We start from the raw sequence: 12,656 nt of genomic DNA, 5'->3' as shown, positions 1-12,656 counted from the left end.
TCAAAAGCAACGGCTAAAAATAAAAATCTTACAAAATATGATGATATGACACTAAAATTTTAGATAAAAATATTGATCTTATTTTATATAATATAAAAATTTTCTATCAAAATTTCAGTAATTTGGATATTTCTATACTGTCAAGCTTGCAAACGGCTCACCACGGCCATTAAAATTATTGATTTTGAGCTCCTTCGATCACTAGGCAAATGATATGAAAAACACAAAATTTATTTTCTAGATACTTCAAATACTCTAGATCAAGTTTAATGGAGCCGATCGTCGATTCGAAGTCCAACATCGAAAACGATTTGGAAGCATGGAAGGCTCCGTATTTCTAGAAGCATACCACTCACTCTCTCTTTCTCTCTCTCTCTCTCTCTCTCTCTCTCTCTCTCTCTCTCTCTATATATATATATATATATATATAGAATTATGCTAGAATACTATTAATAGTAAAACGCTCTTTTTGCTATTAAGTTTTTAATCCTTGGATGAAAAATTGTAGGGTTAGGATGATATTTGTCAGTTAAAATTGAGTGGTCCCCCTAGGGTTGACTGATTCCCACTGGGTTATAGTATTTAATCCAATGGTTAGAATGATGAAAAGAGTTGATCCAAAGGCTAAAAAACTAGTAGCAACAATGGAATTTTGCTACTAATAGTAGCCCGGTCCAACTCTATATATATATGTATATATAATTGAGCTAGAATATTTTTAGAAACACCAACTCCTTGATGCTTCTAGGTTTCTAACCCTTGGATCTACTCCTTGATTACTAATACCTTTTAGATCAAACACTATTCCACCTACCACCACCTACTACCACCACCTATCACCATCATCCCAACCCTGCGTCTCTCCGTCCAAGGGCTAAAAACTCAAAAACACCACCATCTTGGTACTTTTGAAAGTATTCTAGCTCAACTATATATACATATATATAGAATTGAGCTCCTATACTTTTAAAAGTACCAAGTTATTGGTATTTGTAGATTTTTCACCATTGGATTAAGAGATGTGTGGTTAGGATGATGTGGGCCCCCTAGAGTTGAGTGAGTAGTTGGTTGAATAGTATAATCTAACGGGTGAAAATGATCAAAGACGTAGATCTAACGGTAAAAAATTTACAAGCACCAAATACTTGGTGCTTTTACAAGCACCATAACCGGACTCCATATATATATATATATATNGCTCCGTGCTTCCGATAGCATAGTAGCCTCTCTATATATATATATATATATGGTTGTAAATAGCTTGATCTTTCTATTTATCTCTCACTCTCTCTTTCTCCTGAATTTTTGTTTTTGGTAATCGGCAAAAATAGAAATAGTAAGAATCTTACGTTTGATTTCAGCTGTAAAATTAGATTTTTACTGCAGAATTTTAATGCTTGAAAAGAAAAAAAAGCAATCCAGTATATGTCCAAGTAATGATTTTGGTACGCAAGTTGAACCACAAGATCAACAAGTTAGAAATGTGAGATATATAAATATAGGTCGTGCATTTCATTCGTATCACTTATAAATATCCACAAACTTTTGTGTTATTAGGCAAAGTTGTGACATTTTTTAATACAAAACATTTATTTATTTTTTTATGATTGTTATTCGCTAGTTTATTATGCATACCGATCAAATAATAAAATAATTTATTAAAAAAATTTATACATTTAAAAATATTTTCAATTTTTAATTTTTTATTATTAAATAAATATTTTGAATATAAAAAATTACAAATAATCTTCTCTTATATAATTTTGTATAAAAATTCTATTAAGAAAAAGAAAAAGAGAAACAACCATACGCAGGGCCTTAAGTTATTTTTTATCTAATATTTTAATTATTTTTTTAGAAAAAGAAATGTTTCAATTCCGGACAAAAATCTCCTAGCATCTTAAAAAAGTGTGAAAATATAAAAAGATAGGGCCAAAATTGCACAGTCATACCGACCGTCCCTAAAGCAAGTGGTAAAGGGTTTGGCGGTTGGTACCCGAGACCAAAGTTCGATTTCTAGTTGATTCATATTTTCAGCTAAGTTTATTTTTAAATGAAATAAACGAAACGGATAGTGTGCTATCTATCTCTCAAAAAAAAAAAAAAATTGCACAGTCACAGATCGCAAACCTTTTTTTTTCTTTTTTATTTTGTTGATCCCAAATTAAGGGCGTGAAGTTCAAATTTGAACTCCCAAACAGGACTCTATAAAAAAAAACTATATATATAGTATATACATTCTTTATAAAAGTATTTTTAGTAAAAAATAATAAAATAAATAAATTAATATGAGCCAAAAAAATTTAATAAATATTAATTTTACATCTAGTAATAAAATGTACGAGAGCCTAATTAATCTTTTTAATAAATAAAACAGTAAGCACGCTATTTTTTTCTTAAAAAAAGAAAAGAAAAAGAAAAAAGTATGAGTAGCTTTGTGTAGACTATGTATGCGGTACGCCGCTTCATTGTCAGCATGGGGACCACTCCATATATGCTCGGGACAATTTCTGATATAGTTTTCTAAAATTTAAAAATATTATAGATGCATTCCTTCAAGAGTCAATTACATACAGGTTCCCGCGTAAATTATAGATATATTTTTGTAAAATTTAATTTTAATAAATTATTCCGGCAAAAATCTAATATTTTCATATATGTCTTTTTGATTTATTATCGTTAAAGAATTATTAGAAAACTTTATATTTTTAATTTTACAATCACAAATATGTCCCTCTAAAAATTATAATAATATTAATATTCTTAAAATGTCAAAAATTAATTCGGATAAAGTATTCTCTAACGGTAACAAAGCAAAGGGATCTATCTTAAAATATTAGAACTTTTACAGGAATAATTTATAAAAATTGAACTTTACAGAAATACATCTGCAATTCACTATATTTAGTGAGACCTGTTTGCAATTAACCCTTCCTTCAAACTCTAAGCCTTTGTTTGGTTGGGGGTTAAGGGGTGGAATAACCCCTTAACCCCCATTTTATCCCCAAACATCCCAAAAAATGGATGGGGTTAGCTAACCCCACCTCAAATAAATTATCCCGGGTTAGCTAACCTTACCTAACCCGACCAAACTCCAACCAACACTATTTTCTATTCATAATAACTCACTATCTTTCTTATCACACATACTCCAACCAATCATTATCCTTCTTTATCAATCATTATCTTTTTATCCCACCTTCTCCAACCAAACACTATTTTTTATTATTCTAGACTAACTCCAACCTCCAACCAAACACAAAAAAACTTTAACCCCACTTTAACCCTGAACTTAACTCTATCCCTGGAATAGCTACTTTTTCCTTAACCCCGAACCAAACGGAGGCTAAAATATCATTCAGGGTTAGGGGGTGGAATAACCCTTTAACCCCTATTTTATTTCTAAACACTTCTAAAAATGGATTGGGTTAGTTAATCCTACCTCAAATGAATTATTCCGGATTAGCTAATCCCACCTAACCCCACCAAACCCCAAACAAACACTATTTTCTATTCATAATAACCTACTATTCTTTTTATCCCATCTACTCCAACCAAACATTATTTTTCACTATCCTGAACTAACTCAAACCCCCAACCAAACACAAAAATACTCTAACCTCATCTTAACCCTATCCCTGAAATAACTCGTTTTTTCTTAACCCCGAACCAAACGGTAGTTTAATATTTGTAAGAACACTAATAATATTTTATAATCTGAAATGGTTACAACTAATGGGAAGATTAATTATTGAGGAAATTAATTTAAAACTAAATATTTGCTCTCCAATAGTTTCGGTACAAGAATCTCAATTAAACGAGGCAGTGGAGGAGCTACCCCCGCTGCGTGTCCGAGACCTGTTCCGCATGGACGAGGGCGACCCGGGCTTGTTCGCGGAGCTGCTAGCGAAAGTCGTCGCCGGAGTCCGAAACTCCTCGGGCCTCATCCTCAACGCCGCCGACTCCATGGAATCCGCCGAGGTCGACAAAATTCGGCGCGAACTTGCCCATATTCACGTCTTTGCCATCGGGCCCCTCCACAAGTTCACACCCCACGCCGCGCAGCCCGGACAGCTTCCCCCCGACCGCACCTGCCTCGCTTGGCTCGACGCGCAGCCCGCGGCCTCGGTCGTGTACGTCAGCTTCGGGAGCTTGGCCTCGCTTCCTGGAAAGCACTTCGTCGAAATGGCGTTCGGGCTCGCGCTCAGCGGCCGCGCTTTCCTGTGGGTGGTTCGCCCCGGCTCGGTCCGTGGGCCCCGCGGGGGGGCGGTCGAAACTAAGTTGCTGGAAGGATTGGAGGAGATGACGCGTGGCAGGGGAAGGGTGGTGGAGTGGGCCCCGCAGCAGGAGGTGCTGCGGCACCGCGCGGTGGGCGCGTTCTGGACGCACTGCGGCTGGAACTCGACATTCGAAGCGATCTCCGAGGGGGTGCCGCTGATCTGCGCGCCGCGGTTCGGGGACCAGATGGGGAACGCGCGGTACGCGACGCGCGTCTGGGGGATCGCGGCGGAGGTGGAGGGGGGGCGCTGGGAGCGGGGGAGAATCGCGGCGGTGATCAAGGCGGTGATGGAGGGGAGAGAGGGGAGGGAGATTCGCGAGAGGGCGAGGGAGTTGAAGCAGAAGTTGGCGGTCAGCGTAAGCCGAGAGGGGTCTTCTCATGCGGGCGCAGAGAGGTTGGTGGATTATTTGAAATCTTTGTGAACTTCGTGCGCTTTGGTTGCAGGCTTGCAGCAGCCAATTTTCAAAATTATAAAATTTTCATTTTTCTTTTTCCACCTTGTGATTCAAAAAAGTACTTAACTAAATTATAATTTTATTTTAATTTTAATATATAATTCTATCATTAAGTAGAATAACAAAATAATATCTCAAGTAATGAAATTATAATATATAAAATAAATTGTTAATAAATTATGGAATGTTAAATTGTCGTGGGACAAAATGTTTTCTACGGTAGCGTTTGTATTGGGAATAAGGGTCCCTCCTTTATACCCAAACACTAATTTATAGTAGTTCTCAGTTATCTATAATAATCAGATAAAATTATTCCTACCAACACCTTTTCTAATATTATTATTTACGTAATTTTTTTTAGAGAGATAGATAGCACGCTACCTGCTTCGTTTATTTCATTAAGAAATAAACTTAGCTGAAAATGTGAATCGACTAGGATTAGAACTTGGAACCTCGGGTATCAACCACCAAGTCTTTTGCCACTTGCTTTAGGGACGATCGGTTACGTAATAGTTTATTAAAAACACTCAATTTTATAGCAGCGTTAAACAAACCCGTACTAAGCAAGCGCTTTCACTGGCAATAAATTGAGGCTTGACACGACTAAACCATTGTAACTTCAATTACCCAATGCATCAGTAGCTATAATTAATTAAGACATGAAAATTACGCAAAACCTGAATAACATGTAGGTTGAACCCGACCCACGAGCTGAATTTAGGCTCGATCTAATTAATCAGTAGGACTTGATGCGTGCTCCGTCAATTCGACTACAACAAGGCAAAACCCAATTCCTATCGAATCTGACTTGATTGTTCCAAACTGATTAACCATATCCAGGTCTAATTGACTGAACCAAACTCGATTAGACGCCAATTTTTTTGAAACATTAGGTGCGGCGACCAACGCGCTTGATGTTTTACAAACTTTTCAAATATTCCACCAATCTTTCTGCGCCCGCATGAGAAGACCCCCCTCTACTCACGCTCGCCGATAATTTCTGCTTCAACTCCCTCGCCCTCTCTCGCATCTCCTCCCCCTCTCTCCCCTCCATCACAGCCTTAATCACCGCAGCGATTCTCCCCCGCTCCCAGAGCTCCCCCTCCACCTCCGCCGCGATTCCCCAGACGCGCGTCGCGTACCGCGCGTTCCCCATCTGGTCCCCGAACTGCGGCGCGCAGATCAGCGGCACCCCCTCGGAGATCGCTTCCAGAGTCGAGTTCCAGCCGCAGTGCGTCCAGAACGCGCCCACCGCGCGGTGCCGCAGCACCTCCTGCTGCGGGGCCCACTCCACCACCCTTCCCCTGCCACGCGTTGTCTCCTCGAACCCTTCCGGCAACTTAGTTTCGACCGCCGCCCCGCGGGGCCCACGGACCGAGCCGGGGCGAACCACCCACAGGAAAGCGCGGCCGCTGAGCGCGAGCCCGAACGCCGTTTCGACGAAGTGCTTCTCGGGAAGCGAGGCCACGCTCCCGAAGCTGACGTACAGGACAGAGGCCGCGGGCTGCGCGTCGAGCCAAGCGAGGCAGGTGCGGTCGGGGGGAAGCTGGTTGGGCTGCGCGGCGAGGGGTGTGAACTTGTGGAGGGGGCCGATGGCAAAGACCTGAATATGGGCAAGTTCGCGCCGGATTTTGTCGACCTCAGCGGATTCCATTAATTCGGCGGCGTTGAGGATGAGGCCCGAGGAGTTTCGGACTCCGGCGACGACTTTGGCTAGCAGCTCCGCGACCGCGACCGGGTCGCTCTGGTCCACGCGGGGCAGGTCTCGGACCCGCATGGGGGGCACCTCCTCCACTGCCTCGTTTAATTCAGATTCTGGCGCAAAATAATTAATTGAAGCGTAGATATTTTTTTACAAAAAGGGAAAAAAAACGAGGGAGAAAGAGAGAGAGAGAGAGAGATTAACTGGTCACAACCTATATACACACACATTTACCTTTGACCGGAATATACCCCTTCTGCATGAGAAGCGGGTACGCCATGAAGCTACAGAAGCTCGCGGCGCTTCCGGTCCGCAGCGCCACGCTGGGGACGCCGAGCCGCCTCGCCGCCGCGTGCACCGCGAACCAGTGCGCATCGGCGATCACGCACGCAACCGGCTCCTCTTCGGCGTCCTCCAGCATCGCCGCCACCCGGTCCCGGAACGATGCTTCGAATCGCGCATTGAGGTGGAAGATGTGCAGCACGACGTCTTCGACGATCGGGGGGAGCTCGCGGTCGCAGTTGCTATTCGAAAGTTCGTCGTCGACGGGCGCCAAGGACACGTAGCGGTAGGATGGATGCATGGGGGAAGTTATGGGGTGTGTTGTTGTGTGGAGTATGGTGATAGAGAAGTCGACCCCATCGCCTCCGCCTCCTCCGCCGCCGCTGCAGCCACTGCGGGAGTGGAGGAGCGCAGCGAGCTCGAACATGGGGTTGATGTGGCCCTGGAAGGGGAGGGGGAAAAGGAGCAATTGCCGACGGGGCATTTTGGTAATTTTATGACCGACTAGCTTGTAGGCGGCGGAGAAGGAGGAGAAGAACAAAGGGGACGGCTGCGGCGGCGATGGATAGAGAGGATAAGGCGCATCTGAAGGGGTTGAGATGTGCAGTGAACGCTATTTGCAAAGTGATAGGTCCGAAAAATTATATATTTATTAAATTTTTTTTTACAAATATTTTAGTGATTAGGTATACTGAAGTCTGAAGATGAGCAAAAAGTTGAAAATTCCAGCTTTGTCTCGTTGTCGTCGGCTTAATAAAATTTTAAAATAAATAAATAAATAATACGAGACTGCATTATCCCATGTGCCCAAAATAAGAAGCACTTGAGTTGAGTTTTTTTTTTAAAAAAAAAAAAAAAATTCCAGCCAATGTCCCGTGCAGATAAAAAATAACATGGATGTGTGATTTAGGATCAGCCTGGATCAGTTTGCACCAAAATATTACAACATCAACCGAGGTAGGTCTCCACTGTTATATTTCTAGTAAATAAATTGCAAATATTAATTAAATCAAGTTATAATTTTAAAATGATATAAGCAATAATATATAATTTATTAATAAATTAAAAATACTGGCTAATTAATAAAATTTAAAAAAGCTTACCCTTTAAGGGGCCGTTTGGTTGGATGTAATTGCAAAAATAATATAGTTTGAAGTACATACAGTTGTAAATGCTGCAGTCATAATTATATCTAGTCTATTTGGTTTTATACAGTTACAATTGCTGCACTTATATTTCTTCTGTTTGGTAGTCTGCAATTTAGATTTATATTTATAAATTTTATTAATTTTTAGATAGAAATATGATATTACCTCTTCTGAGTATAACGTAATTATGTTTTAATTATTAATTAAGACTTTTATATCTATGTATAATTTATGTATTATAAATTATATATGAATTTAATAAATTTTAAATATAAATATATTATAAATTTGGTCAAAAAAAAAATTAAGATATTATTAAATTAGCAAACTGGAAAATAAGAAGCGTATGAAAAAAATTTATTGATCCTAATAGATATTACTAAATTCTATTAGATTTCATAAATATATATTTTTGGAAAAAAAAGCTAAAAAAGAATTGTATGAAAAAAAAATTCACACTTTGTTTATTTTTTTAATCGGTGAGCGGACTCCGGCTCAACTACTGCAGTTGGTACTGCGGCCAATTTTGCTGCAGTACCAATTGCTGTAGTTGGGTCTTCTCATACAAATGCAACTGCAGCAGTTGGGTCTAACTGCACCAAATCAAATAAAAAATTAATAGATGTATGTATTTTTAACTGTAATACAGTTGAAAATAAATGCAACCAAATAGCCTCTAAGATGCACTCAACTTTTTATTAATTTTTTTTTTTATTTAAGTGCAGTTAAAATTGTTTTGCCCTGTATTTGAATAAGTAGAAAAACTAACTTGTCATATTTTAAAATATTATATTTTTTGATATTCAAATAGAAGGCTCGGGATACAAGATCACTGCATGTGATTCCATCCTTTTCTCGTACATGGATGTCTAAACTATACTATCGCACATGGATGTCTAAACTAGGGGTGGATGTCCAAACTAGGGACGGCAATCTAACCGACTGTTTGTGAGCCAGCTTGTGTTCGATTTAAAATGAGCTCGAGATCGAATTGTTCGTTTAGTAAATGAGCCGAATATGAGCAGAATTTTTCAGCTCGTTTAATAAAGAAGAACCAACTAGGCTAGGGGTGTTAACGCGCCGAACACGAGTGAGATGGAGCTGGCTATTTTTCAGCTCGTTTAATAAACGAGTCGAACACGAGTCAGGGTCAGCTCGCTCGTGTTCGGCTCGATAACAGCTCGAATACATATATTTTATATTTATATAATTTATTTAATTTATATTTATATATATATTTATATATATATAAATATATAATTATATAAATAATATATATTTTTTATTATTTAATTTTTAGAAAAAAAAAATATAAAGTCAAGCTCAATTATAAAAAGACTTATTTATACATAAAGTTTCAAAAATTAGATCAAAATCAATTATAAAAAGACTAAATTGTGAAATTGATCATAACTAGTATAAAATCCGCGCTTCGCTGCGAATAAACAAAATTTTAATTAATTAATATATAATTATTAAAAATTAAAAATTAAAAATTTATTTAAAAAAATTAAAAATATAATATATCGAAAAAAATCGTTAACTTTCCAATATCAAAATATTTACCAACCAATATTAAGAGTTTATGTTTCAAATAAAATAATTTAAAAAAATTTTAAAAAAATTTAATTCATTGGAAAGCTAATTAGAGAGTAAAAAATAGTATATTTTTTTTTTAAAAAAAAAAAACTGCTTCGCACCTTTTTCCTTTTTTTTATTTGCTTTTAATAAGATTCTGCCTCGACGGCGTCAGCTGGGGGACGCGGCTGCGGCTGCGGCTGCAGCTGCGTCGGAGTCGGTGATGTTGGCATTAGCGTCGATGGTAGCAACTATGGCGGTGGATGCGGCAACGACAGACTCGGCGGCTTCGCAACAGCAGGGTAGCGGCAGTGGCGGGAGATAAGCGGCGGTGGCGGTGTCAACTTCTCCCTGCCAACTATATATAGGATGCTTATGGAAGCACGGAAGGCTCCGTGCTTTCATTTTATTTTCGATGTTTGAACTTTCGAATCGACAATCGGCTCCGTTAGACTTGATTTAGAGTATTTGAATTATTTAGAAAATAAATTTTATGATTTTTTGATATCATTTGCCTATTGATCGAAGTGGCTTAAAATCAACGGCTGAAAATAAAAATCTTATAAAATATGACGATATGACATTAAAATTTTAGATCAAAGTTATTGATCTTGTTTTATAAGGTATAAAGAATTTTCTATCAAAATTTTATATGATTTCGATATTTCTACACTGTTAAACTTGCAACCGGCTCACCACGGCCGTTAAAATTATTGATTTTGAGCTCCTTCGATCACTAGGCAAATGATATCGAAAAATCGTAAAATTTATTTTCTATGTACTTCAAATACTCTAGATCAACTCTAACGGAGCCGATCGTCGATTCGAAAATCCGAACATCAAAAACAACTTGAAAGCACGGAGACCTCCGTGCTTTCATAAACATACCAGCACAACTATATATATATATATATATATATATATATATATATATTCCTTCTCCTTCTTCTCCCTCTGCATTCTTTTTTTTCCTTTTGTTTTTTTAAGTTAATACATGGATGTGGGCTAGGTATGGACGCGTTTCTCCTCATGCGCCCTCGCGGATTCCCTATTGGCTGTCCGCTCCATCCCCTCTTGGCTTCTTTCTCATCATGAATTTATAGAGTTCCAAAACCCAAATTTAGATTTTTTTATTAGATTTCTTCAAATCTAGAGCGAATTTAGAAAATTTGTGAGAATGACGTGAGATTCGTGATCTCGAATTTTTCAGAATCTTATTGGTTAGGATGCATGTGTTATGTACCGGACCTGTTAGCAACCCTCGATGGAGATGGATGGCTAACCGGGATGATGGCGTGACCAACCTGATCCCAATCGCGATCCGATGAGACCTCGGATTGAGGAGCGTGAATTGGGAGATGATGGGAATGAGAGAGAGACAGAGAGAGATACAGAGAGATAAGGGTAGGGATTAGAAGTAGAGAAGAGAGAGGAGAATTAGGGAGCTTAGAAGCAAAGAAGGGTTTCGAGAAGGATTGGGGAAGAAGATAAGCAATATTTCATTTCATCGATAGATCCCTGTTTACATTACACTTGACATTTATACTACTTGGTGACTTGAACTGAAAGGAAAATTAACTACTATCTGAGGGCTAAACAGCAAAAGTGCTAATATGAGATATGGGCCTCATGGGCTGCTAATTCTGTGGTAATGGGGCCCCCGTTGGCTTGACAAGTCCATGAGCATCATGTAATCGGGTGATTGGATATCGGGCTCGACCTTATCCGCATCATCCGCTACCCGGCGGGCCTTGGGTTCGCTAATTGCACCCGATCCGAGGTTCGGCCCACCCGATCCGCCTATAAACGGGCAATCGGCGTCGGACTCCTTCTTCTCCGCATCATCCGCGACCCTGCGGGTACTGGGTTCGCGTTTTGCCTCCGCTCCGAGATCCTGAAGCTTCGATCCGCCAGTCCTCTTCTTCGCCCCAACTCCATGGACTCCATTGGACATCCCAGCGCCCTCTCCGAGCTTTGAGGATGCCCTAGCTTCGTCGTCCCCACCAGAGCTCCACCCGGACTACCTCTCGCCCGACTGTTCCGTTAAGCTCGCCTGAGCCCTTCGAAGACGCTTCTCGTCGGCCCACCTGCCGCACCTCCTCCTCTCCACCTGCTGCTGCCACTTATTCTTCTTCTAGCTAGTAAAGCTGCTACCTTTACTCCTCTTCTACATCTAACTACTAATGCTACTACTACTTCTACCATTTATTCTTCAGGGTTGTTACAGCATGGATCTTGTAGAGGGAGAAAAAGAGAAAGAGAGAGAAAGAGAGAGGAGTTTATTTTTTTAGTATATTATCTCTTGAAAAGGTAAAAAAATTTATTTTTTTAATATTTTATTTCTTGAGAAGGTGAATAGAAAAAGAGATCTATTGGTAGGAGAGAGAGAGAGGTACAAAGAGATAAATTTTTTTTAAAAAAAAGTGAAAAGATTTATTTTTTTAATATATTATTTTTTAGGAAGGTGAAAAGATGAAGCGATAATTTATTAGTTAGGGAAGAGAGAGGTGCAATGTGGGGAGTGAAATTGCTTTTTGTCTCTTGGGAAGATAAAGAAATTTAATTTTTTTAATATATTGTTTCTTGGGTAAATGGGTTATGGACTTTGTCTCTTGGGATGGTAAAAAGATTTATTTATTTTAATATATTATTTATTAGGTAAATGAGTTATGAACGTGAAGGTATAAAATTTTGCCATATGTATTGTCAAAAATATCAAATTATATATTTGTATGAATTTATTTGAAAAATATTTTATAAAAATTATGGTAATATTATCTGATTGAATAATTGGTTTGCCTACTAACTATTTGAAGCAAATTATTTTTCTTAAATAAAGATTATAAAAATTATTTTTTCTTTAATAAGTTATTTTCTCAATTTCTTAAATTGGTGATTGAATAATTTTGTTCCAGTAGATGGTCATGCATTTTACATTTCACGAATTGAAGTGAACCAAGTCCGAGCAATTTTTTATAAGAGTTACCCAGATCAATAACCGCCAAAATTTGAAATTAATTTTCTAATTATATCTTTCAGATTATATTTTATTAAAACATATTTAATTTTATAATTACACCAAACATGAAAAAGTTTATCACCATATTATCAATAATCAGTCAATGTATAATTTTTTTTTTGAAAGAAAAGTACAATAAAAATATTTCTAATAATTCTAATGGGATGGATAAATCAAAAAAAATAATATGATT

The 12,656-nt window shown here is 38.3% G+C and overlaps 2 protein-coding genes across 2 annotated transcripts in view; one reads left to right on the top strand and one right to left on the bottom strand.

Annotated features, from left to right (window-relative positions):
* LOC109718433 (DIMBOA UDP-glucosyltransferase BX8-like) overlaps positions 1-4,701 on the top strand; it is a 5,889-nt gene extending 1,188 nt beyond the window's left edge. Inside the window, exon 2 of the mRNA XM_020244677.1 lies at positions 3,794-4,701. Within this exon, the coding sequence (XP_020100266.1) occupies positions 3,794-4,701 (908 nt within the window). The remainder of the gene's footprint in view (positions 1-3,793) is intronic.
* Positions 5,329-7,341, bottom strand: LOC109718090 (DIMBOA UDP-glucosyltransferase BX8-like). Its single transcript, XM_020244108.1, has 2 exons — positions 6,671-7,341; positions 5,329-6,549 (listed from the first exon to the last, which is right to left on the bottom strand). Exons 1-2 carry the CDS (start codon positions 7,200-7,202, stop codon positions 5,654-5,656), a joined length of 1,428 nt encoding a protein of 475 aa, XP_020099697.1. The 5' UTR covers positions 7,203-7,341; the 3' UTR covers positions 5,329-5,653.

This window comes from Ananas comosus, linkage group 12 (assembly GCF_001540865.1).
Source record: "Ananas comosus cultivar F153 linkage group 12, ASM154086v1, whole genome shotgun sequence".
Classification (NCBI taxonomy): Eukaryota; Viridiplantae; Streptophyta; class Magnoliopsida; order Poales; family Bromeliaceae; genus Ananas; species Ananas comosus.
Note: the sequence above shows the minus strand (reverse complement) of the source record. Positions and strands in the feature narration are given on the sequence as shown.

What these genes read in the sequence shown, in the direction of transcription:
- LOC109718090 (XM_020244108.1), bottom strand. Translation starts at nt 7,202, where the DNA reads ATGCCCCGTCGGCAATTGCTCCTTTTCCCCCTCCCCTTCCAGGGCCAC. An exon ending in GGGGTATATTCCGGTCAAAG is followed by an intron (nt 6,550 to 6,670) that starts GTAAATGTGTGT and finishes ATTTTGCGCCAG; the next exon opens with AATCTGAATTAAACGAGGCA.